The 22,897-nt window shown below is 50.4% G+C and overlaps 11 protein-coding genes and 1 non-coding gene across 14 annotated transcripts; 4 read left to right on the forward strand and 8 right to left on the reverse strand.

Annotated features, from left to right (window-relative positions):
* The first annotated feature begins 4 nt into the window (after positions 1-4).
* Positions 5-1,900, forward strand: LOC9639485 (replication factor C subunit 3). Of its 2 annotated transcripts, XM_024665156.1 has the most exons (10): positions 7-241; positions 412-628; positions 718-806; positions 859-1,018; positions 1,069-1,150; positions 1,207-1,336; positions 1,400-1,463; positions 1,519-1,587; positions 1,647-1,750; positions 1,807-1,900. In XM_024665156.1, the coding sequence occupies exons 1-9, from the start codon at positions 40-42 to the stop codon at positions 1,744-1,746; spliced, it is 1,113 nt and encodes a 370-aa protein (XP_024520924.1). In that variant the 5' UTR covers positions 7-39; the 3' UTR covers positions 1,747-1,750; positions 1,807-1,900. The 2 variants fall into 2 exon arrangements, 1 of the variants encoding a protein (XP_024520924.1); XR_002991081.1 differs by lacking the exon at positions 1,807-1,900 and having other exon boundaries at positions 5-241; positions 1,400-1,467; positions 1,647-1,671.
* LOC112342790 (pentatricopeptide repeat-containing protein At4g02750-like) lies at positions 1,859-3,683 on the reverse strand. Its single transcript, XM_024665167.1, has 2 exons — positions 1,973-3,683; positions 1,859-1,923 (listed from the first exon to the last, which is right to left on the reverse strand). Exons 1-2 carry the CDS (start codon positions 3,681-3,683, stop codon positions 1,859-1,861), a joined length of 1,776 nt encoding a protein of 591 aa, XP_024520935.1.
* Positions 3,684-4,605: 922 nt separating this feature from the next.
* On the forward strand, positions 4,606-6,245 carry LOC9639486 (U-box domain-containing protein 26). The gene has a single exon (XM_002991325.2). It carries the CDS (start codon positions 4,879-4,881, stop codon positions 6,130-6,132), a length of 1,254 nt encoding a protein of 417 aa, XP_002991371.1. The 5' UTR covers positions 4,606-4,878; the 3' UTR covers positions 6,133-6,245.
* LOC9639487 (aldo-keto reductase family 4 member C10) lies at positions 6,179-8,186 on the reverse strand. 2 transcript variants are annotated; one of them, XM_002991386.2, is made up of 10 exons: positions 8,064-8,186; positions 7,951-8,001; positions 7,813-7,889; positions 7,680-7,767; positions 7,341-7,622; positions 7,047-7,280; positions 6,635-6,988; positions 6,396-6,555; positions 6,272-6,309; positions 6,179-6,205 (listed from the first exon to the last, which is right to left on the reverse strand). In XM_002991386.2, the coding sequence occupies exons 1-7, from the start codon at positions 8,184-8,186 to the stop codon at positions 6,905-6,907; spliced, it is 939 nt and encodes a 312-aa protein (XP_002991432.1). In that variant the 3' UTR covers positions 6,179-6,205; positions 6,272-6,309; positions 6,396-6,555; positions 6,635-6,904. The 2 variants fall into 2 exon arrangements, with proteins under 2 accessions (XP_002991432.1, XP_024520925.1); XM_024665157.1 differs by having other exon boundaries at positions 6,272-6,333.
* Positions 8,187-8,265: 79 nt separating this feature from the next.
* On the reverse strand, positions 8,266-8,345 carry TRNAL-UAG. The gene has a single exon. It is a non-coding gene; the product is annotated as a tRNA-Leu (tRNA).
* A 102-nt stretch (positions 8,346-8,447) lies between these two features.
* On the forward strand, positions 8,448-10,683 carry LOC9639547 (probable receptor-like protein kinase At1g11050). Its single transcript, XM_002991326.2, has one exon. The coding sequence runs from the start codon at positions 8,448-8,450 to the stop codon at positions 10,281-10,283; it is 1,836 nt and encodes a 611-aa protein (XP_002991372.1). The 3' UTR covers positions 10,284-10,683.
* LOC9639488 (probable glycosyltransferase STELLO2) lies at positions 10,228-13,157 on the reverse strand. Its single transcript, XM_024665151.1, has 3 exons — positions 11,102-13,157; positions 10,920-11,046; positions 10,228-10,854 (listed from the first exon to the last, which is right to left on the reverse strand). Exons 1-3 carry the CDS (start codon positions 12,907-12,909, stop codon positions 10,363-10,365), a joined length of 2,427 nt encoding a protein of 808 aa, XP_024520919.1. The 5' UTR covers positions 12,910-13,157; the 3' UTR covers positions 10,228-10,362.
* LOC112342789 (cell cycle checkpoint protein RAD17-like) lies at positions 13,060-15,599 on the reverse strand. The gene is made up of 12 exons (XM_024665152.1): positions 15,490-15,599; positions 15,368-15,434; positions 15,238-15,320; positions 15,057-15,107; positions 14,923-14,973; positions 14,751-14,853; positions 14,392-14,699; positions 13,978-14,338; positions 13,798-13,926; positions 13,536-13,752; positions 13,418-13,478; positions 13,060-13,341 (listed from the first exon to the last, which is right to left on the reverse strand). Exons 1-12 carry the CDS (start codon positions 15,586-15,588, stop codon positions 13,165-13,167), a joined length of 1,707 nt encoding a protein of 568 aa, XP_024520920.1. The 5' UTR covers positions 15,589-15,599; the 3' UTR covers positions 13,060-13,164.
* Positions 15,600-17,231: 1,632 nt separating this feature from the next.
* LOC9639490 (pentatricopeptide repeat-containing protein At3g57430, chloroplastic) lies at positions 17,232-20,121 on the reverse strand. Its single transcript, XM_024665195.1, has 4 exons — positions 20,015-20,121; positions 19,025-19,932; positions 18,494-18,958; positions 17,232-18,417 (listed from the first exon to the last, which is right to left on the reverse strand). Exons 1-2 carry the CDS (start codon positions 20,112-20,114, stop codon positions 19,055-19,057), a joined length of 978 nt encoding a protein of 325 aa, XP_024520963.1. The 5' UTR covers positions 20,115-20,121; the 3' UTR covers positions 17,232-18,417; positions 18,494-18,958; positions 19,025-19,054.
* On the forward strand, positions 17,269-17,933 carry LOC9639489. Its single transcript, XM_002991328.2, has 2 exons — positions 17,269-17,368; positions 17,426-17,933. Exons 1-2 carry the CDS (start codon positions 17,290-17,292, stop codon positions 17,905-17,907), a joined length of 561 nt encoding a protein of 186 aa, XP_002991374.1. The 5' UTR covers positions 17,269-17,289; the 3' UTR covers positions 17,908-17,933.
* LOC112342791 (pentatricopeptide repeat-containing protein At1g62260, mitochondrial-like) lies at positions 20,119-21,295 on the reverse strand. Its single transcript, XM_024665168.1, has 2 exons — positions 20,335-21,295; positions 20,119-20,258 (listed from the first exon to the last, which is right to left on the reverse strand). Exons 1-2 carry the CDS (start codon positions 21,293-21,295, stop codon positions 20,143-20,145), a joined length of 1,077 nt encoding a protein of 358 aa, XP_024520936.1. The 3' UTR covers positions 20,119-20,142.
* A 118-nt stretch (positions 21,296-21,413) lies between these two features.
* Positions 21,414-22,881, reverse strand: LOC9639549. Its single transcript, XM_002991389.2, has 6 exons — positions 22,795-22,881; positions 22,427-22,655; positions 22,218-22,369; positions 22,073-22,133; positions 21,834-21,997; positions 21,414-21,760 (listed from the first exon to the last, which is right to left on the reverse strand). The coding sequence occupies exons 1-6, from the start codon at positions 22,879-22,881 to the stop codon at positions 21,530-21,532; spliced, it is 924 nt and encodes a 307-aa protein (XP_002991435.2). The 3' UTR covers positions 21,414-21,529.
* Between the last annotated feature and the right edge of the window lie 16 nt (positions 22,882-22,897).

Below are 22,897 nucleotides of genomic sequence, written 5' to 3' on the forward strand. Positions count from 1 at the left end.
TCGCATCTTTGGCGGGTTTAGGGTTCTTGGAGGGAGGGAATGGGAGAAATGGAGGAAGAGGCGACGGCGATGGAGGTGGACGACGGCGCTGTTGATGTTGATCCGCCGCGGAAGCTTACGGCGGCGCAAAAAGGCAAGGCGCCGATGACGCAGGAGCTACAGCGATCCGGGCCCTGGGTGGAGAAGTATCGCCCTGCGTCTCTCGCGGACGTTGCAGCGCACAAGGATATCATCGATACAAGTAAGATCTTAGCTGCTTTTGCAGATTATGTAGGGATTTCTCGCGATCTTGGGAAGAATGTAGTGATTCTCTCGGCATTTTTTAATTCCTCCCTCTTTCTTGCGTTCTTCGTCTTTTATTGTTTGTTATCTTCCTTTTTTGTAGCTCATTTTGTCCATGCCTTTTCGAAGTTGACAGGCTCACTGCGGAGAACAAGTTGCCCCATTTGCTTCTCTACGGGCCTCCCGGGACAGGAAAAACATCCACGATTTTGGCTGTGGCACGCAAGCTCTATGGTCCGCAGTTCCAGAATATGATTTTGGAGCTCAATGCCTCGGACGATCGAGGTATTGATGTTGTGAGACAGCAGATACAAGACTTTGCTAGCACGCAGAGTATCTCCTTTGGGTACGAGAGTTTTGTTTTTGTTTCCTAACCTTTTTGTTTTTTTTTTTTTTTTTTTTTTTCTTTTTCTTTTTTTCTTACTTACCGAATAGTAACCACAGAGAGAAAGCGAATGTTAAACTTATAATCCTGGATGAAGCAGATGCCATGACCAAGGATGCGCAGTTTTCTCTGCGGAGAAGTACGTTGTCGTTGCTTAGATTGAATCATCCATGACAGTTTTCATTCGATAGTCATTGAGAAATACACGAAGAACACAAGGTTTTGTTTGATTTGCAACTACGTCAGCAAGATTATCCCAGCGCTGCAGTCTCGATGCACACGTTTTCGTTTTCCTCCTCTTCAAGCACAGCATGTCAGGGAGCGCCTTGAGTTCGTAATTGACCAGGAAAGGTAAGCAATGTTTTTGTTTCGAAATATCGTTTTTGACAAGTTTTTACAAGGCTGGATGTCACGGAAGATGGCCTGTCTGCCATCGTGAGACTTAGCAATGGCGACATGCGGAAGGCTTTAAATATCCTTCAGGTCAGTGATGGAAACGCTTCTTGTCGCTGCTCATACTGCTTGTTTATTCTCCGTAGTCGACGCAAATGGCCGAGCCGCATGTCACGGAAGCAGCAGTTTACTCATGCACAGGAAACCCCACGCCAAAGGAAATCGAGCAGATTGCGTCCTGGCTTCTGAACGAGTCATTCCAGTCGGCTTACAGCAGTATCCTTACTAGCACAAAACTTCTCCTTCCTTTGCTGCACAATCCATCTTAACTCTGCCCAGATATCGTGCAGCTAAAGACAAGCAAAGGACTGGCGCTGGTGGACGTTGTTAGGGAGCTGCAGCCGTAAGTAAGCTCGTACTACCTCTCTTGGCATTCAGAACCTATACTACGTTTCCAGGTTCATCTTTACCATCAGCATGCCCGGCAACATCCGCGTGCCTCTCATCAATTGCCTCGCGGACATCGAGTACGCTGCACTCTTTTCTTCTGTACATGAGCTGAAATTGTGTGTGCGTTCTGTTACAGGTACAGGCTTGCGTCTGGACCCAACGAGAAGCTCCAACTGGGAGCGCTAGTGAGTGCCTTCACTCACACACGCGTAGCCTTGGTTTCTGCCGCAAGATAAATCTGTGAGCGAGTTTCTGTCCCTGTCATCGACTGTTCTAACCTCAGGCTCTGGTTCCAGGTTCCAGTGGAGGTAGTGGAAGAAAACATGTTTGCAAGCAAGAGCAACGCTGTTACGTCCTTTCTTGATCCAGTGTCGAGCACACGTTTCGCAATTGTAACTCCGTCACGGACGTCGCTGTGGCTTCCACAGGCCCCGAGCAGGGAAGTCCACTCTATTGCATCACCTTCATACGGCATACTGCTGATGAGATCTTTAGCGTCTTCCAGATATCCAGCTCTGCTGAGCAAGTCCACCATGCAAGAGTAGTGCTGCCTCGTTGGCTCTAGCCAGTAGTCCTGGATCATAGACTGGAAGCAGCGGTTTCCAGCGGAAGCTTTGCCGCCCTGGCTGCAAGCAGTGACAAGCAAGCTGAAACAAATCTCATCGGGAGTCTCCGTGAGATTCATCAATACAAAGGTGGCGAACGCTTGTTTCCGGTGATTGTTTTGGCTGTAGGCGGCTAAAAGCGCGGTCCAGGCAATGGCATCACGCTCGGGCATGACGCTGAAAAGACTTTGAGCTTTGAGTATATGCCCGTTTTGGGCATATGCTACGAGCAAGGCATCCCAGGAGATTAAGTCCCTCTCGGGCATTTGGTTAAAAATCGCTGTGGCGGTGTCCAGTTGCTTGTTTTGGGCATATGCCCCCAGCATCGAAGTCCACGTTACTATGTTATGTTCTGGCATCTCGGACGCAATGCGATTAGATTCGTCCAGATGCCCTTGAAAGGCATATGCCGCGTAGAGGGCATTCCACGTCATGAGATTCCTTTGTGACATTGATTCAAACAATGCTTTAGCTTCCTCGACGCAGCCGTGCTGGCTGTACATCGTCAGCATGATATTCCACGTCACTAGATTCCATTGTGGCATTTTGTTCAAGAATGTGTGTTTGGCAGCTGTAAGATTCCCGTGTTGGGCATATGCTGCCAGCATGGCATTACACGTAACTACATTTTTTTGCGGAATTTTGCTAAAGAGATTCTCTGCCTGCTCCACAAGTCCCTTCCTCGCGTACATAGAAATCAGAACATTCCACGACACGGAATCTCTGTTTGGCATTGTATCAAACACTCCCCGCACTTCTGTAATATACCCTCTTTGGGCATATGCACAAAGGATAGAGTTCCATGAGACAATGTTGCGTTGCGGCATTTCATCGAAGTATCTTTTAGATTCAGAGAGATTCCCAGCTTCGGAATGTGCAGTGATCATACAAGTCCAGGATATCAAATCCCTTTCGGGCATAGTCTCAAACATAAGAGTCGCTCTTCCTAAACACAAGTTTCCAGCATATGCCGAGAGCATGCAGTTCCACGCAACAAGATTCCTCTGTGGCATATCGTCGAAAATCTTCTTGGCCTCCTCCACAAGCCCGTCTTGCGCAAGAGCGTCGATCACAGCCGTCCATGAGAACAGATCCCTGGCTGGCATTTCGCCAAAGACCATCTTTGCCACGTCAGTGTGCCCGTTTTGGGCATATGCCGAGAGCATGGACGTCCACACAACAATGTCCCGCAGCGGAATATTATCAAAAATCCCGCGCGCTTTTTCAAGATTCCCATCCTGAGAATATGCCACGAGCAAACACGTCCAGGACACAAGGTTCTGCTGAGGCATAGTGTCAAATATGCGCTTGGCGTCTGCTAGATGCCCATTCCGGGCATATGCCGCGAGCATGAGATACCACGAGAAGGGATTTCCAGCACCGACAACGCTGTCGAAAACAATCCGGGCATCTCTCACGCTGCCGCATCTAGCGTACATTTCGATCATGCGGTTGAGCACAAAGACATCGGTGCCAAACGGGCTTTGGGCGATGCGCTGGTGGATGATTCTCGCACCCGAGACGCTGGTAGAGGAAGCAATAATCTCCAGGCACTGCTTTCTGTCCATGGCATCTTTTCTATTTCGTAGAATATGCCAGTCGGACTCACGGCACAAACTTTGTTACTTTTGTCAATACCGGACCTGACACGTTTGGAAAGGCATTGTAGTCTTGTGAAGCAAGAGAAAACGAGTGTCGACAAGTAATCAAATTACATGTCGATAAAGCAATGGGATAGATTGACCAGAATCTTTTTTTTTTTTTTCTTGCTTCAATTTAGACAAGGTTTATAGAGGTTAACAAGTGCTGAAACTTGTAATGAGGTTGTGATCATTTAGTGTTAACGTTGAAAAAGCGACTGATTCTCGCCCGACCTTTTGAAGATTCATATGCTTACCGGTTTTTCTAGTAAGATTCTTTGAGTCTTTTAGGACGAATCTCACACAGCCTGGCCGTCACTCACACAATGGCCTTGGAGTTCAATCTAAGTGTATTTTCCTACAGTGTCTTAGGAGTGGAGCTTTTCGCTCACAAGAAGGGGTTGTTGACAAAGCCCCCTACAGCTATGGGACACCCTTGAGACACATTTAAAAAGCTATACCCTGTAGAGTTGAGTTGGAAAATTTCCTGCTATACCTTTAGAATAACTTTAATACATTGTAGTTCTGTAGACTTAGTCCCCTTTTTTACCGGTCGCTAATTTACCAGAAAATCGCGGGTGCAAAAACTGAAGATAATAACGATCAGTCAACAGTCAGCCAGTCCAGCTAGATTTATCGACAGCACACGCGGGCCAAACTTCCACGTGTTCCAGTCAAGGTCAGTGGCGGTCAAGTCGGGATTAAGAAGCTCTCGAATACATCAACGGCCATGTTGACCATGACCACCGGCCATTGCGGACCGCAGGAACGCCATCTCCGCCGTCCATGCGCCCCATCCAACGGCCGCCCCTGGTCCTTGTCTCTGTGTAACAGGGACCCCGTGATTTGGAGTTAATTGAGCCACTGCTCTGGCAGGGAGCCGGAATGGGTCTTTGTCTTGCGCCTTCGCAATGGCGTGTGGTATATGTATCATGTCTGGGTCTTCAAAGGAGAGGCCTGGAAGCTCGCAGCTTGAGCCAGGATATAAGTTTGAGTCGAGAAGGTAGATCACTGCCAAGAAATCGGGGTCTTTTAGTGGATTCAAGGAGCTCTGGAGAAGGAAAAACCAAGTTTTGATAGCGGTAGCAGTAGTAGCAGCGGTAGCAGCAGCAGCAGCAGTGGTATGGCCATCTCGCCGGTGCTTGATATCCAATTGCCCAGAGTTCCTACGCTGTTTCGATGCCCCATCTCGCTGGAGCTCATGAAGGACCCGGTGACGCTGAGCACCGGCTTGACTTACGACCGGAGCAGCATTGAGAAGTGGTTTGATGACGGCCACCACACCTGTCCCGGAACCATGCAGCTGGTGAAAGTCCGCGACTTGGTCCCCAATCACACGCTCCGGAGGCTCATCCAGGAGTGGTGCGTCGCCAACAAGTCGAGAGGCATCGAGAGAATTCCCACTCCAAAGCAGCCCCTGGACGACGAGCAAGCCAGCCACCTCGTCCGCCAGATCTCCTCCGCCGAGCTCTCGGGACGCGCAAAGAGCCGGCTCCTCCGGAACCTCCGAGCGTCGTGCAAAGAGAGTGAGAAGAACCGGAAGTGCATTGCCGGTGCCGGGGCGATCCCGGCGTTGAGCAGCTTGGTGTCTTCGTTCCAGCCCAGGATAAGTTTCGACAGGCCTTCGAATCTAGAGGACCTCCAGTGCTGCGAGGACGCGGTCGCAGTTCTCGTAATTCTGCTACCACTCGAGATCGAAAGTTTGAGAAAGTCCATCATCAATCCGTCGCTGCTGGCTGTTTTATCCTGGATCCTCCACCGACGTAACACCGAAGGCCAGATCAACGCTGCCCGCCTGCTCGAGCTTGTGGCGACTGACGATGAATCCAAGTCGATGGTGGGAGCGACTGAGAGGTTGATACCGGGACTTGTCAAGCTTGTCAAAGAGGACAGTGCGTATCCGCGAGCAGTCAGGGCGAGCCTGACCGCGTTGCTGGCCATCGTCTCCTGCCGAAAGAATCTCGTAAAGGCTGTCCAAGGTGGTGTGGTGCCGCCGTTGATAGAACTCCTCTCCGAGGCCAGCCGACTCAACACCGAAAGAGCTCTGGCTGTGCTCGAGTTCGTGGCCAGATGCGCAGAAGGACGGGAAGCTCTGATGGATCACAGTCTGTCAGTGCCGATGCTGGTGAAGATAATTCTCACGGTTTCGGATCTGGCGTCAGAGCGAGCAGTCGGGATCCTGTTGTTGATGTGCCAAGCTGATGACTCTGTCGTCCAAGCAGCTGCCAGCGAAGGTGCTTTTACTCAGATGATTCTTCTCATCCAGGCCGATAACACTTCGGAGACCAATCACCGGGCCAGACAGTTTCTTAAGTTGCTTCGCGGAGCTGTTCCTCGAGAGTGCATGCACGACTTTGCCTTCACAATGCCGTTTTGAACAGAAGCTAGCTTTTAGGATGCCCAGTGGTAGAAGAAACACGGAATCACAGAAAGTTTGGAACCCCCAAAACCTGTATAAACAAAAGGAAAACACACAAGTCTATTCTTACTTCCACTGTGCCAAAAGAGAACCATACCATTTCTTTCAATTCCAAACGTACACCCATTAGAAGTCCTGCACAGCAAGCCAACAAAGAAGCTAGGACAAATCAACTCTAGACCAATGTTAACGCTAAGAAAAAAGAATCGAAGGCGAATTACCTGGTCAAAGGTACTTGAAGCCAAAGGAGAGGTCAATTTCATCGTTCTCTCCATGAATCGCTAAGAAATAAGAAACAACGCTCACGCGCTCGAGATGAAGGGTCGTTGTGACATCATTGCGTTTGGGACCCATCCAAAGACCCCGTCTTGTCCGGGATCCCTACAATGCAAAGAAATGAGACACACTTTCACGGAGCCTCACAACAAAGCTAAAATCACTTCAATGCTTGTACTCGTACCTTTCCCTCGCTGTCAGCTCATCTCCGCAAGCTCCAAAATTTCGGGCTAGCGGCTGCGAACACTCTAGGCATGAAATCTTCGCTAGCTCTAACCTGTAAAATGGACGCGTGACAAGATTACCCAGCCTCCAGGCCGAAATCGATCCACGCCAGCGACAATGCCAGCGCCAGAGATTTCCCTCGCGATGCCCAAGAACCCTAAATTCTAATAAAGTAGGGCTTGTTAAACCCGCCTTGGTTTAAATTAAATTTTCCCTCTACACGGAGGTTTTAAATCTCTCCATCCCATAACGCTTCAATGCTTTCGTATGGACCGCCGGGAGCGACCCATACGCGTCCGACTAGTACTCTCTCCTGCGATAGCAATCAAGGTTACACGAAAGAAACTTGGAGAGAAGAACAATCGCGATACCTGGGGGATGCTCGAGAACTTTGCGAGCTCTTCCTCTGGAATGGAGAAATCAAACACTTGCAGATTCGATCTGAGGCGCTCCGCGTTCGTGCTCTTGGGAAGAACCGAGCAGCCTCGCTGCAGCCCCCAGCGCAGAGCGACTTGAGCGGGAGTTTTCCCGAGTTTCTGCGCGAGATCTTTCACGACGGGGCTCTGGAGCACGCTCTTGCCGGATGATCCCAGTGGAGAGTAAGCCTGCATTGTGATCGTTAGTTAGGATCAAACAGAAAAGAAAAAAGATGGAAAACCCTTTACCGAGAGATGGACGCCGCTGGAGATGCAAAAGTCGCGAAGCTTGGCTTGCTGCCAAACGGGGCTACACTCGACTTGGTTCACGGCCGGGGGGATCCGAGCAACAGCGAGCAAATCGCCCAGTTTCTTGCAGCTAAAGTTGCTCACGCCGATGGCTCTGGTTTTCTTGGCATCGACGAGCTTCTCCATGGCGGCCCAAGTTGCTGGAATGTCGAGAGGAGCAAAATCCGCGGCACTCAATTTGAAACCTCGGACATGTTTCTTCAAATGAACTGGCCAGTGAATCTAGATCAAAAAGTTATAAGCTTTTGGAGAAAATACAAGAAAAGCATAGTGTTTTACCAGGTAAAGGTCGAGGTAATCAATCTGGAGATCCGCGAGCGTTGCCTCCAAAGCCTTTGACACCTCCTCGGGATCATGATCCGTGCACCTAGATCAAGTTTTAGTTTTCTTCCGGAGATCACGCTCTACGTACCAAAGTTTGGAGGTGATCCAGAGATCTTCACGTTTTAGATCACCGGATTTGAAGGCCTCCTGGAGTGCATCTCCAATCTATAGAAAACAGGAGAATTGATGGAGCGATTCCTGGAAAAAAAAAGTGAAATTTCCTCACCTCCTTTTGGTTGCCATAAGCGCTTGCGCAGTCCAAGTGACGGTATCCAGCCTAGAGAAAAGAGAAAGAAGTCTAGAATGGACATGGACACACAAAGAGGAAAGAAATCATACCTGGAGCGCAGCCTTGAGAGCCTCTCCAACGACGCCTTTCTCCGCCTGCCAAGTTCCAAGGCCGAGGCCGGGCATGAGAGCGCCATTGCTGAGCTTGAATTGGAGCGCGCCCTCGGATCCCATCAGCGAAAATTCTTGCGCTTTTAGCATTATATGCTTGAGAATATTCCTTAAAACGTTAATCTTTAAAACAGTTCAGGGTTGACGGCTGTGGGATTTGAACCCACGCCCTTTGGGATTGGAGCCTAAATCCAACGCCTTAGACCACTCGGCCAAACCGTCGTTATCTCCCATTTACAATAATAGAATGTTAATCATGATTAATCTTAACCATCAGTATCTCTTTAATCCCCTTGAGCACTAGGGTTTAAGTTCCTCTCTAGAATGCGGATTGTGACGCTCGTCGCAATTGCCTTGCTCGCCGCCGGAGCTGCCCGTGGCGATGGCGATCCAGCCTCCTGCTCGGTCGATTACAGCTACGTCGGCGCCTTCTCCTCGACTCTGGATCACTGCCGCCGATCGCCTCCGGGTAAGAACAGCAGCGATTGCTGCTCCGCGCTGCTCACTACCTTTGGGATCGGCCTGGCCGACTACCTCCGGCGATCGGGAGGGTTTGAGTTCGCGGATCTCCCCACGGCCAATGCGTGCCTGAAATCCTTCCAGGCGGAGCTCGATTCTCACGGCACAGGCACGGATTTCGTCCGGGATTGCCCCTTCGAGCCGCCGATGTTCGTCCAGTCGCCAATCTGCGCGGGAGTTATGAATATTTCGGACTGGAAGAGGGTCGTGGCTCCAGATCTGGATCGCGCGCTGGAGCGCTCGTGTGGCGGCGATCTTAGCAGCGCCTTGCGGTGCCAGTCGTGCACGGACGATGTCACCAGGGTTGTTCTTGAGCTCCAGGGCCTCTCCAACAGCACCAGCGTCGGCCAACAGTGTGTTTACGTCTCGTGCCTCTATGCCGCCGGGGTGGTCAACAAGCTTGGGCCCAAGGAGCCCTCTACAGCAGTGTGTGTCCTTGGCTTGACTCCACCATCGGCAGGAGCTCCGGGAGGCTCGAGAGGGACCGACGCGAAGCTCTACATTGGCATCGGCGTTGGAGGCTCTGCGATCGCTCTAGCCGGAGCACTGATCGCGTGTATTTTCCTCTTCCACCGGAGACGGAAGAAGCGGGAGCTTGTCCAGTCGTCGCTGGTGGGACTGTCGAGGATGCCCAACCTGGGGCTCATCAAGTTCAGCTTCGAGGAGATCAAAGCTGGCACGCAGAACTTCAGCTCCAAAAACTTCATCGGCGAGGGTGGCTATGGCCGGGTCTATCGAGGAGTTCTCGCAAAGCGTGGGAACTCGGAGGTGGCGGTGAAAGTCATGAAGGCGAGCTCCAAGGAGAACAATGCCGAGTTTCTCAACGAGGTGGAGGTGATCAACCGGGTGAGACACAGGAATCTCCTCTACGTCCGAGGAGCTTGCGTCCATGCAAACGGGCCCGACTCGCAGCACATCCTCGTCTACGACTACATGCCAAACGGCTGCCTGCAAACTTATCTCTCGTCCGGAACCTTGTCATGGCAGCAGCGCAGGAAGATCGCCATCGGCATAGCAGTCGGGATAAACTACCTCCACAACGAGGTGGAGCCGTCTATCATCCACAGGGACATCAAGCCGAGCAACATCCTTCTCGACGAGGATCTCAACGCTCGAGTGGCAGACTTTGGGCTCGCGAAGATCAGCCCCGAGGGGATGAGCCACCTTACAACCAGAGTGGCTGGAACTCCGATCTACATGGCGGTCGAGTACGCTCTCTACGGCCAGTGCAGCGACAAAGTCGACGTCTACAGCTTTGGGGTCCTACTCTTGGAGCTCATGAGTGGGAGGAGAGCTCTCGACACGAGCCAAGAGAACCCGGTGCACTACCACATCGTGGACTGGGCGTGGAGCTTGGTCAAGGCCGGAAGATTGCCGGAGATCATCGATGAGAAGATCCGGGAGAGTGATCCGGCAGCCATTGTTCTCCAGCAGCGGTTCGTGCTGGTTGGCATACTCTGCGCACACTTGCTGGTGGCGGTCAGGCCTCCGATCTCTCAGGCTCTCAAGCTGCTCGAGGACAACGATACGATCCCCCCGATTCCAGATCGACCACCGCCTTACATCTTCGCAGGCCACACTCTGGTCGATGGAGAAGAAGTTAACTTATTTTCCAGTTCTTCTCAGACTTCGGCTCCTTGAACACTATTTTGGAGCAACTCTTTCTCTCGCTTACGCCATAGAAGCTGTACAGGCTGTGAGAGACTGGAACCTCTCTCTCTCACAAAATCTCCACCAGCAACGGGTCCCCGATCGACAAAGCTCTTATTCTTCTCACGATCTCCGAGACGTTTCTAGCGCTCCAGGGACGAACCAAGTGCTTGCTCTTCCGGTAAAACACGGCGGGATCGCGCCTCACGCTCGTCTCGGCCACGTACTTGAACGCTTCGGAGTCGTAGCTCGCTGGCTTCTCCATGGCCAAGAAGAAGAGCGGTATCGCCAGCTCCGGACGGAGCTCCAGTTTCACCCCGATTGGAACTAGGGCCTTGAAGTCGCTCACGTAGCGGTGGGGGATGTAGAAGGAATCGGAGCTCGAGACAACGAAGTGCATGTCGTCCATGCTCTTCCTGTAGTTGGCCAGCATCTTTGGGGACAAGCTACGAACAGCGGCTTTGATGCTCTTCTTGACGCTGCTTGCGAGATACCAGGCCGAGCCAGGTCGCTTGAATCCGATAACTTGCCATGTCGTCTTTGGCTGGATGGCTGTTCTGGACTGGAGGGGGAGGAGAGAAAGATCCATCAGGCTGGGCTAGAGCTGGGAAAGAGAAACAAGCTCACCTTTTGGAGACTCCAGAGCTTGTTTTTGTTCGAGGTGACGAAGTTCCAGTAGTTGAAGACGGCATCATCTTTGAGATAAAGATAGCCATCAGCGTGCGGGTAGCGATCAAACACCTCTGGAAGGGACCTGGAACAAAACTCTCAGAAACAAAAACAAGGAAGAAACTTGCCGAAGAACTTACTGATACGTGAAGTTTCCACCCTCGACTCGAAGGCCAGCATTGCTCTCCCGCGAACGAATCTCAACGTGCTTGAACAAGCGGCTGTAGAACATCCGCCATGCCAGGACCGTGGCATTCGCGTCGGGCGAGCAGTCGAGCACCAGGACGATGTTGCCAAAGTAACGCCGCCACTTGAGCCAGTCTCCCATCTCCTTCTCCAGCTGCGACGACTCGTGGATGCCGAGATAAACCGACGGCAGCGTCTCCGGCACGAACTGGACGTGCTCCGAGTTATACAGCAACGGGTCCACTCGTCCGAGCTCGAGAGCTAGCATCCGAGGCTGGCGGTACCCAACCGAGACGAGATCTTGCAACCACGCCACCGTCAAGTCGACGTTTTGTGCGCTCCAGTAGCCATTCTCAGCCATGGAGTGACTGAGATGGAGAATCCGCTGGAACAACGACCGCTTGTCCGACCGCCATGAAACCACGAAGTTGATGAGCCGCTCCATCTTGTGCAAGTCCTTCTCGTCCTTGAGAAGAATGGGATCCAGTTGATCGACACGGTGCGCTGTAGGAGGGAAAACCACGACCATCCCGCCAACTTCCCACAGCAGCCGCTGAGCCCAGTAGCCTCGAACGACGTCGGCAGCTCTCGAGCTCACGTCCGCCGGGATCATGAGTGACCAGAGAGCCGGGCTGTGGAACAAAGTGTTGACGGAGCTTACGGGTGCCATGGTTCCCTGCGGAAGCGCCACTGGCGGCGCTTGCAAATCGAACTCGATGCTCAGGGCCTCGCGCTCCGACCGCCGGGTGTAGTAGAAGAGCGCATCGACGTCCGCGAATCCATTCGCCAGCCCCTGCTGGATGAAGTGCCTCCCGGGAGCGATCTCGTTGTAGGCGACTTCGAGAGAGGTCTCTCCCACCATCCTCACGGGAAAACCTCGCGGCCACATCGATCTCTGGCCAAAGTGGACGTAAGGATTGACGATGGTCCGGTTCTCCACCATCCGGTACTGATATAGAGGCTCCCTCCTGCCCGAGGTTCCGCTCAGCTCCACGTCGAAGACTTTCTCCAAGTTTCCTCCGCGGACGATGATCTTCTCGTCCGCGTCGTAGATCTTGCGAGCTCCGTGCTGGATGGCGAAGAGGTAGCCAACGTTTTTCCTCGCGGGACCGTCTGGATCGATGTGGCTCTGGACCCGAAAGTTCAAGCCGGCTTGAGCGTCCTTGGAGAGGAAAATCGCCCCTGGAACTTCCCACTTGGTGGGAGTTTGAGAGTTTCCAAGAGCTAGAAGCTGCCACCCATCCAGCTTGGCGAGCTGCTGGATTTCTTCGCTAGGAGCTCCCGATACCGCCACGACGATCCACTTCTCGGACTTCAAGATCCCCTTGTCGACTTTCGCGCTGGCTGCTTCCAAGTCCACTCTCGGATATGGAATCTCTTCCCTCTGCCTGGAAGCCGACTCTATGCACGACAGCACCGCATTGTCGCCCCGGCTTCTCACCATCAAGAACACTATCGCGCTGAGGAACACGAAGAGCCCAATCACGATCTTCGGGAAATTCTCCACCACGAACGACTGAATCGAGGAGGAAGGCTCCGGAGGGGAGGAGCTTGGCGCGGGCAAAATCGGCCGCCTCTCAGTGTCTTCTTCCACCTCGCTCTCCTCGCTGCCCTCGAAATCTTCCTCATTGCGGCCCGGAATCACGGTGGTGGAGTTCGAATCTAGCTTGAAGTGCACACCATTCCTGGCCGGAGCCCCAGATCCATCTCGAGCCTCGCCATTCCCAGCCGGGGATGGGTCTATCCTGTCCTGCACGTACATTTCGCTTACATGAGCTGCGCGCAAAGATCTAGCGCGGCCTTCCACCAGATCCTACGCCCGCATTGCTGCTCCACGATCACCCAAGAACCCTAATTACGACTTCCCACCAAACATTTGGTAAAAATGACACGCAAAAATGGACGGCCAAGATCTTTTAGCGCCATAGCCGAGATTTCTTCTCGAGAGTTTCTCTCCTTTACCAGGCTCTTTACCAAACTCAAGAAAAGCTCGCGAAGTAAAGCTAAAGCCATAAATCTAGAAATCGTCTTCAATCTCGTCACACTCGTCGGCAGCACTGGTGATAACTTTTGGAGATCTCGGCTTCCAAGCGTCGCGAGTGAACGCGGAAATATTTCGCAGGAATGGAATGTACTCGGTTGCCTGCTCAACCGGACCAATATTACTATCTCTCAACGACGCAAAGATCTCCCTCTGCAGCACGAACCGAGAAGAAAAAATAAAAACTTTTGCGTTAGCTCGGATCCACCAAAAGATGTGAAAGCATCACCTTCTTGCTTGATAGCGAGCGCTCAACTTGCCAAAGCATGGGACTTCTCAGCGTCTGCCATCTGTTTAAAGAACCAAGTTTAAGTTGTCCGGAGAAAGACAAGAGAAAAAGAAGCTACCTTCGAGGAGCAGGGTGTGTGTTACCAAAAAGAACACCCCGTGCAGCTAAAGAAGCAGCCGCAGCTTCTCCAAGTTGCGAAGCATTCGTCCATCCGGAATCTAAGAGGGGCCCTCTCGACTGCCAGGAAAATCTTGCACCAACGAGGTCTGCGTCACTTATGTACTGGATGATGTCCGCAACGTCTTCGATGGCATCGTCATCGACAAAGTCTGGCACTGCACAAAACGATCAAGGATTATAATCAAGAGCTGAGCCAGTACCATTCTCGTGGAGAAAAGAGACGAGTGTTGAAGCTTCGGCGTGCGACTGGGATATGACTAGCTCGGGATCTTTCATTTGCAAGGGTGGTCTTTGATACTGTTGCTGAAGTGGACACGAAAGTTTTTCACCTGCAAAAAAGAAATGTCGGTCACGATTCTTAGACAACAACAAGTACCAACCTGATTCAGACTCCGCGTCGGCCACTCGCTTGTTGTGCAAGAATTTTCCAAGAGCATGAAATAGAGATAAGATGTGATCCCTACCGCATTTCGAACCATACTGTTCTTTGGGAGGTTCGTCGTCTGGAGTAGAAGAAGCTCCGCGAACTTGCTGGCGCTTTCGTCTTCTTGACTCGGATTTATCGGATTTCGAACTATTGAGGCAGAGAAATTGGAGATGTAGGATGGCGTGTCTGATATCTCCCGCGGCGGTTTGAGCAATTTCAGCCACCATTTCGCTAGGTACACGGCATTTCTTCGCTTTGACAAGATTAGCCAAAACTTTTTTAATGGCGTTTACAGTGATCGGGTTGAAGGCAATCTGTGAAATCGAACTGAACAAAGCGAAAGGAGAGAACAAAACAAAAAAAATACCTTGGAGGCTCCTCCACTCTCGAGTGTTTTTACTATCTCTCCCATGCATCGTGCCATTGAACTTCCTCGAAAACCATCGTCAGCCACATCTGTAACAACTATAACGGTTGGAAACTTCGCACCCGCAAGTAACTGGCGAAGTGATTGGAGTAGCTGCCTTTTCTTGTCCTCCCCATTTACTAAAGGTACGTCGTCAATGAGAACGAATTTCGTTCTCCTAACCGGAGCATTTAGTGGAAGAGAAGGAAACTTGGTTGTTTTGTCCAAAAATGTTTCAAAATCCTTCAGCTTTGAACTATATTTTGATCCTAAAAACCATGTCGAGGAAAAAAATTCAGAAAGTTCTTGTCAAGTGTTACCTAGTGTATCATTGTGTAGATGCTCCTTCCAGAGAACAGGCGTTGGAGCAGTCCACTCACAAAGCTCGGCATTCATCGTGTTGGCTAAGACTCGCACAACAGTCTACAAGATCCACCGTCTTTCAGAAACGAAGAAAGAAAGAAAAAAAACTGAAGGAAAGAAAACACTCGCCTTCTTACCGACACCAGCAGGTCCGGTGATCAACAAAAGCTTGCATGAACACTGCAGTGGCAAACAATTTCAAACGAATGTTACGCAAGAGTTAGTGAAGGGCGAGAGGAAAAAGAGGTTTTACCCAGCCTTACCCCCAAGGGGTTGTCGATTTGGGTTTCCATCCATTGTCTCACTTCTCCAACCTGGACGAAGAAAGAAAGAAAAAAAACCACTGTTAGAAAAGAGACAGGGAACGACCAAAGCAAAAAATTAACGTTGAAAGAACTAGAACCAAAAGAATCGTAGCGATGGTGAAGAATGTAAGTGATTTACCTTCTTGCTATGAACTGCTAGATCACTCACACAGGCCGGCCGAAACTTGTCGATCCAAAGATTATCAGAGTCTTGCCGATTATCTGGAAATCTTAGCTCGCATTGCATTCCATTGTCCATTCCAGCTCACCTCGAGTGCTATCCACCTGTAGAAACGCCATATCCTCCTCGACTCGCTCGAACGGCGACCGCGAATCCTGCCGACGCCCGCATTGGGAAAAAAGGAAGCGAGAAGAGAAGGAACTACGAAACCTGGCTGCTCTTCTGCGAGGAGAGCGATAGCGGCAAGCGATCGTCGTCGTCATCGTCGCTCTCCTCGAGCGCCAAAACGTGGCGCTTACGCTTGGCCATAACCTAGGAACCCTAGAAGCCTGCCACGCGTCAAAAATCTAGCCCATATAAGATAGAACGAAAGCCTCGCTTGTATCTATCTAGCGCAGCGATGAGCTTCTTCGTGCTCTTGGCCGTCGTTTTCTCTTCCATTCTCGCGAAATCTCAAGCCCAGATTGCTGGTCAGTTCGATCGCTCGGTTTTTTCACTGGAATTCCCAAACTTCTCATTGTTTTCCTGCTAAACTCGTGTGTGTCTTTATGCAGAGCTTTGCAAGGAATGCAACACTCTCTTCGACAACAAACACAACCATTCGGTCGTAAAGTTTGGGCAGTTTATGTGCGAGAACTTCTGCGACGAGCAGGGAAAGGTGGTGGGGCTAAACTCCGTGGCTGTGAATGCGGAGGAGATGCTGGTGTGTGATAGATGCAGGAAGAGCAAGGGCCAGTTCATGTGCTCGCTGTGCAATCCAGAAGAGAGATCGAAGATCCAGGAAGAGGATGAAGACGACGACGATGACGATCTCCCCTATGGAGCTCGAAGAACACAGTTCTTTTGGACATCGAACGAGACCTCGTGTGACACCTGCCGGGATCGTCTGAAGTCGCCATTCTGCTTCCAGTGCAGCCTCAAGGAAGAGTGTCGAAGTTGCAACAACACCGTGGAATGCAAAACGTGCGGTGTCTTTCGGCAGCACACGGTTCATGTCTCGAAGCTGTGGCTCGGCGAAGACAAACCATCCAAAGGAGTGGATGATCTTGGAAATGATCACCAGAGTAATCCAAGCACCACCGGAACTAGAAGTTGACATGTTGATACTCTAGCTTAAGTTCTTTTGGTAATGCAAAAGAGCAAATTAAAGTTATTATTAATTAATATAAAATTCAGAACTACCTTATGAAATCACATTGCTCTTTTTTTACTTCCAGTTAATTTGCTTGATCCATTTTCGTATTGATTTGTTTTTCAAAAAAGTGTTGTTATGAGAGTTTGTTTAATTGCAATTGGCTGAACCGCTCCAATCCTAGTTGCACTGCTACAAACAAATTCAGGAGGGATGTGGAGCATGGGTTCTACCTGATAGTTTCAGCATCACTCCTCCTCACTGGCCCCTTAAACACTGGGCATTGCCTGTTAAGAACAGGCATGGGGCGGATCTCGAATGTTATATACTTTAATTTTTCTTATCTTTTTTAAAATAAAATTGAACCATGAGAAAAATACAAAAAAATCAAATGTACAATGCCATTATTGGGCCCCTAACATTATAGTTATTTTTAATTATTGACGGTCCCTAGAATGACCTTTATAAACAACTCTGTTCTGTTGTGTTCTGTAAACTCATGCTTCATTAAGTGATCTCTGGAGTTCTGATGGAATTTTCTACAATTTTGTAACTGTAACAATTGCATCACTTTTCGAGGTTGATATACGGACATAGAAAAAAAAAAAATGTATCAAATTCTGCATTGTCAACGCTATGTGGCTCAAGCTTCGCACGCAAATGTTCCACATAGAAAGAAGAAATAAATATAAATAAAGCTAAAGTTCTGTGACAAGGCTACATTCTATTCCCCTAATAAACAGTAATACAAAAAACAAATACACTCCTGTAGTGTCGTAGAAACCAACGTATCTCTCTATAGTATTTAAACACACCATAGCTTCTCTCACACAAAACTTTATTTTTTTCTTCTTCTTTCCTCTTGTTAATATACATCAATGGCGGGCTCTCTTTTCACTCTTTTCGCTCTTGCTCTTTTCTTCTTGATTGCAGCACAGCAGTCCCAAGCTCAAGAAGGTAAACTCAATCTAACTTTCTCAAACAAAATTCAATTCTAACTTCTTCTTCTCGCAGACTATCTAAAACGAGTTTGCGACGGTTGCACCACCACAAAAAAACCGCTCCTTTGCAAGCTCTGTGACATTGCACAGAAGCAAGCCGCAGCAAAACCTCCAACCATGGTGACGGAGATCCCTCAAGAGGAAGCCAAGAAGGAGGCCCTGGGCATCGCCCAAGCCGCCAAGCCAATCCACTACACAAGTGCCAAGGTCGAGAAGAAGGACTGCGCGGAGAAATGCCCCAAAGGAAGCATTGTATACTACCTCGACGAGTGCACGGAGTGTAGGACGGAAGTCACCACCCTTCCAGTCTATCCCGATGGAATGGACATCTCCAAGAGCTACTTTTGCACCAAACTTTGTGCCAGCAACTTCTTCAAGGGATCCAAGATGTGTAAGTTCTGCTGGGCAACATCGCCATCGCCATCTCCATTGCCTTCTCCGGCCCCGGCGCCGACGCGAATGCCAAAGAAGAAGAACCCGCCTAAACACCACTGAGTGTTTTTAGATCCAGCGTAGTTTAGTCGAGGAAATAAGGAAAAGCACGGACCTGTGTGTTGTTTCCAAGATAGGCCTAGTGTTTGATTCGATCTGGTTGTCTGTGCAGTAGTGATAGTTTGTAGTAGTTTGATTCTTCGCAATAAATCTGGCAAAACTTTCTTCCTTCCAATTTTGTTTCACGACCAAGTGCCGATCAGTCTGTTCCAGAGCCATGAGCGCAATGAAATCGCTGGAACGATGTTTTACCTCAGTCGTCTCGCCGCGCTAGTTTGTCCCTGCATTACCTTCACTTCGGTTCGTATCGCCCAAGCGCACTTAGAGAGGACTTTAAATCTGTCTCAGCCTAGAACATAAAAGTTTGTCACGATTGTCAAAAACAGATGAAGATCACGAAGCGCCAAACCAAAGTTTTTGTCCAAATGTCCGATTGAATCATGACTTCTCCCAGACAAGGAGCTCCATAAATTCTCTTGTTCCGGGAAGCTTTATCCAATCTCTCGCATGGATCTGGCAAGAGTTATTAGTATCATTTTGGTTCCCCATGCCTTGCTTCTCTTGATGCAGTCTCACGCACAAGGCTTACCAGGTTAGTGCTCTACAAAACTTCCGCGTTGATCATTCTTCTCGCTATCTGTGTCTCCAGATACATCTGAGCTTTTCGCTGAGATTCCAAGGCCTCTAGAAAACACAACTTGTGAGAAATGCACCGACCCAATGACAAACACTCAGTGCCTCGGTTGTAGCATCAAAAGCATTTGCCACAAATGTAACACCTCCATGGTATGCCTAACCTGCATGAATTTCGGCATCGAGAACATGTTAGAGAGTTCGTTTGTCGAGAAAAGTATCAGCAAGGACCTGAAAGAAACTGTGTGTAAGCTCTTTTGTCGACGCGAGATGGACTTCTGGATATCAAGATCAGCGCTCTGCCGTTCTTGTAGCTCTTTACCTCCGTCCCACTCCCCGGTTGCATCTCCAATACCATCTCCCTTTTGGGGTCGTCCCAGACAGAAACGTCAAGCTCCAGCTCCAGCTCCAGCTCCAGCCCCTGGATATCACGGATACCATCACTAGTTTAGCGCCCGAGAAGAAACATAATAATTCACTGGCATACCTTTGTCAGTTGTCTGGAAATGAGAAAATTTTATGTCACTGCCTTTGTCACGTTTGAAAGTAGCACGTATGGTCCCGAAGAAGCACCTTCTTTCACCCCAAAAATCTTTTGCGATATTCTCTGTGCTCGTTCCAAGTCATTTGAGGTCTTACAGCAGCCGAGCAAGCTTGTCCACGCTACCGGCGTTGGCTCAAACGGCATAAAACTGAGCACGTCCTCTGCCAGCTCCAGCTTTCCAACCCTCCCGAGAAGGTCCGCGATGCACATGAAGTGATCGGCACTGGGCTCTATACCGTGATCTTGTCTCATGACGACGAAGAACTCGATGCCGGTTTTGAGCAAGCCTGCGTGAGCACAAGCCGAGATTATGGCGATGAAGGTAATATAGTCGGGAAGCTCACCTTGGAGGGTCATATCCTGGAAGACTTTGAGAGCTTCCGAGCTGCGAGCACACTCGGCATAAGCTGCGATCACGGCACTCCACGAAACGACGTTGGGATTGTTGATGGTGTTGAAAACGTCTCTCGCTCTTTGTAAACAGCCACCTTCCGAGTACATGGTGATGAGAGCGTTTTGGACTCTGATTTGCTTCTCTAGTCCAGTCCCGAGGATGCTCGCATGGACCATCTTCCCATCTGGTATCGAGCAGAAGTCCAAAACGCTCACAACTGTGATCGCTTCCGGCTTCACACCTTCCAAGTTCATGGTTTTGAACAGCCTGAAAGCCTCACTGCTGTGTCCATTCCGCGAGAGAGCTCCGATCATCACATTCCACGGTACTATATCCTGTCCTTGCGAACTTCCTGTGACTTCTTCGAAGACCTTCCATGCGTCTTGCAGGCTTCCACACCTCCCGTACATGTCCATAAGAGCGTTGGCAAGAAGACCGCGTCTGGGAAGTCCTGCCTCTGTAACAACACCATCAACCATTCTAGCTTTAGAGAGCTCACCAAAGCAAGAGCACGCATCAATAGCACTTAGAAACGTTACCTCGGATGGAGCCGTGCCGTCGAGGTCCATAAGTCCCAGGATTTGCAAGCCTTCCTCTCCAAGCCCGTGCTGTGCAAACACTGCGATCATCGCAGTCCATGCTATAACGTCCGGGTTTTCAATCTCTCCTAGTGTTCTTCGAGCATCCCGCACGCTCCCACACTTTCCATACGTGTTAACAAGAGCAGTCCCGACGACAACATCGCTTCCAAGTCCATCCTCGTAGACTCTCCCGTGTATTTCCCTGCAGCAACTCAAATCCTTAGAACCAGAGAAGCAATCAACGAGAGTGATAAAAGTGACTCTGTCTGGCTTCGTACCTGATAAACACATCAAGTGGAAGAGCTCCATCACGTTCTTGCCACTGCCAAGTTGACGAGCGTATGACGCGATCATAGTGTTCCAAGAAACCACGTCCTTTGCAACCATGGAATCGAAGAAATTTCTAGCTTTGTCCGCGAAAGAGTTGCTGGCATAAACCCACAGCATGCTGTTCCACGAAACTATATCTCGCTCGGGCATCTCATCGAAAATCCTCCTCGCTTCGTCGGGACAGCAGTGGCCGAATAAGCCGATCAATCCATTTCCAATCTTCAAGTCAGCGGCAAATCCAGCACTCTCGATCATCGTCTGGAGGATCTTCACCTTAGCTCTTGAGCAGAAGCCCGCAGCGCGGGAGGAAACGTTGAGAATGATCACAAAGGTGATAGAGTCCGGCTTAGATCCTTCCAAGTTCATGCGTCCAAAGTGCTCTATGGCCTGTCCCTCTTGCCCATTCTCGGCAAATGCGGCTAGCATCGCGTTCCACGTCGTAGCATTCTTCCCAGGCGTCTTCTCAAATATCTCTTTCGCCCGCTCAATCTCCCCATAGCTAGCAAACGCTTTCACCATAGTCGTCCATGACACCACATTCCTCTCAGGCATCGCCTCAAACACCTCCACCGCCTCCCACAAATGCCCATTCTGGGCAAATGCCTCGATCAGGATTGTCCACGAGAACACATTGGGGCTCTTGATCCGGGCCAGCGCCGATCGACAACCCTGGACATCACCGCAGCGCCCATACATCTGGATCACCAGATTCCCCAGCAGTCTGTCGCCTCCCAGCCCGGATCCGAGGATGAGATCCTCCGCTTGCCTGGCCTCCGCGATCGCGCTGAGCTTGCCGCATCTCTGGACGAGCGCCGCGAGATTGGAGAAAATGGCGCCGCTAGCGCCGCTACCGTATTGCTGGATCGATTCTTTCACCCTGGATAGGGTTACCGCCAAGGGCTCATCCATGCTCAAAAGTGACACGTAAGGGAGCCACCTTTAAGCCTAGTAGGATTCAAACAGCCACGTCCGCCTCCAGCTTGTAGCCACGTAGGATTACACTGCCATCGCATCTCCACGTACCAGAAAAATAGTGCCACGCAGGGCAGCCAGAAATTTTCTATGTAAAAATCTGTACAACCTATGGAGGTGTCACAAAAAGCTTTCCCTGTGACAATGAGCGTGAGAAATTTGGGCTGGTTCTTAGCCAGTGGAATTTCCAGAGATATAGATCCGATGGACCATCGAATTGGTGAGTTTTCTCCGGCAAGTCGGGCACCTCTTCTGGGCCTGGATGGCGGATAGAATGCAACTCCCGCAGAACAAATGCCCACAAACCGTGGACGTCTCGTTCTTCATCGTGTCGAAGCAAATGCCGCAAGTGAGCGATGGTTCCTTGGCCGGAGGAGGCGCTGGAGCAGCCATCTTCTTCTTCTGCGAGACGAGATCTCGCAACTTAGCTGGGAGCGACGAGGAACAAATGTAGATCTAAGTTGGAGCTCTTTACCTGGGGTCTCTCGTACACAACCTCGCAATCTTCCGTGGTGAGATCGATCGTTGTGGGATGAACACGCTTTGATCTATGTCGTTGTTGTTGTTGTTGTTGTGGCTGCTGCTGCTGCTGTCGAGCTCTAGATTGTAGCTTTCTCGATTTTCGTGGAGGCTTCGACCCTATACGAAGATCATGAAGAAAAAAAAAAACCAAAGTTCTCAGCGAGATAGTAGAAACGAGAAGAAACTTTGTACCGGAAAATCCCAATCGCAGTTGTAGAAGGTCTTCCTCGGTATGATTTTCATCGCCCACGGCCTAAAGAGGCAAAGCAAATTAGAAAAGGCAAAACAAAAGGAGAGGAAAGTTTTTTCTTCTTCTTCTCAACCAAAGAAATCTAACCTGAGCAAACGATCTGGGCGAACAGACTTGGACATCGTCATCGTCGTCGAGGATAACAATCGCCGCGCTGGTTGAGGCATAGCCAGGCCCTTTCGATGACGACGAACTCACAGAATCAGGGCTCGACATCAAGTCCAAGCCTCGGCGCCGCCCTGCAAAACATCGCATCGCGGACTCAATCCGAGCCCTCCCATCCGCCCGCCCCATACCTGAAAAGATCCTGAGTCGATTCATGGCGACAATGCCCGGCCGCGCCGGCAGTCCATGCGAGATGAGCGCAGCTATGGGATCCAGCAAAAGAAGAACTACTGGCAGCGGGAAGAAGCGCCCTTGCCCACAAACCCTAAAATGGGAACCATACACGAAGAAAATCCACAACTGTACACGAAAGCCGTCGATGCCCTGGCACGGACGCTCATAATCTTGCCACGACTGCGGCTGCCAACGTGGCCCTAATACCAACGGTCTGACTAGAACTAGGGCTCTTCCTAGATCTGGAAATCCCGCGTCCTCGATTCAAATCGAGCGTCAATCGATCTCTGCGCGGTGTGATCTAGCAAGAGCTCCACGGCGATGCCGCAAGATCTCCTCGACTCAAGCGAGCTGGCCTTTGGATGCTAATTTGCCACAAGCGATGGCGATCTTCTCTATCGGCTGGATTCATCGCTCTCAGCAAGCGA

This window comes from Selaginella moellendorffii, unplaced genomic scaffold (assembly GCF_000143415.4).
Source record: "Selaginella moellendorffii unplaced genomic scaffold, v1.0 SELMOscaffold_119, whole genome shotgun sequence".
Lineage (NCBI taxonomy): Eukaryota > Viridiplantae > Streptophyta > Lycopodiopsida > Selaginellales > Selaginellaceae > Selaginella > Selaginella moellendorffii.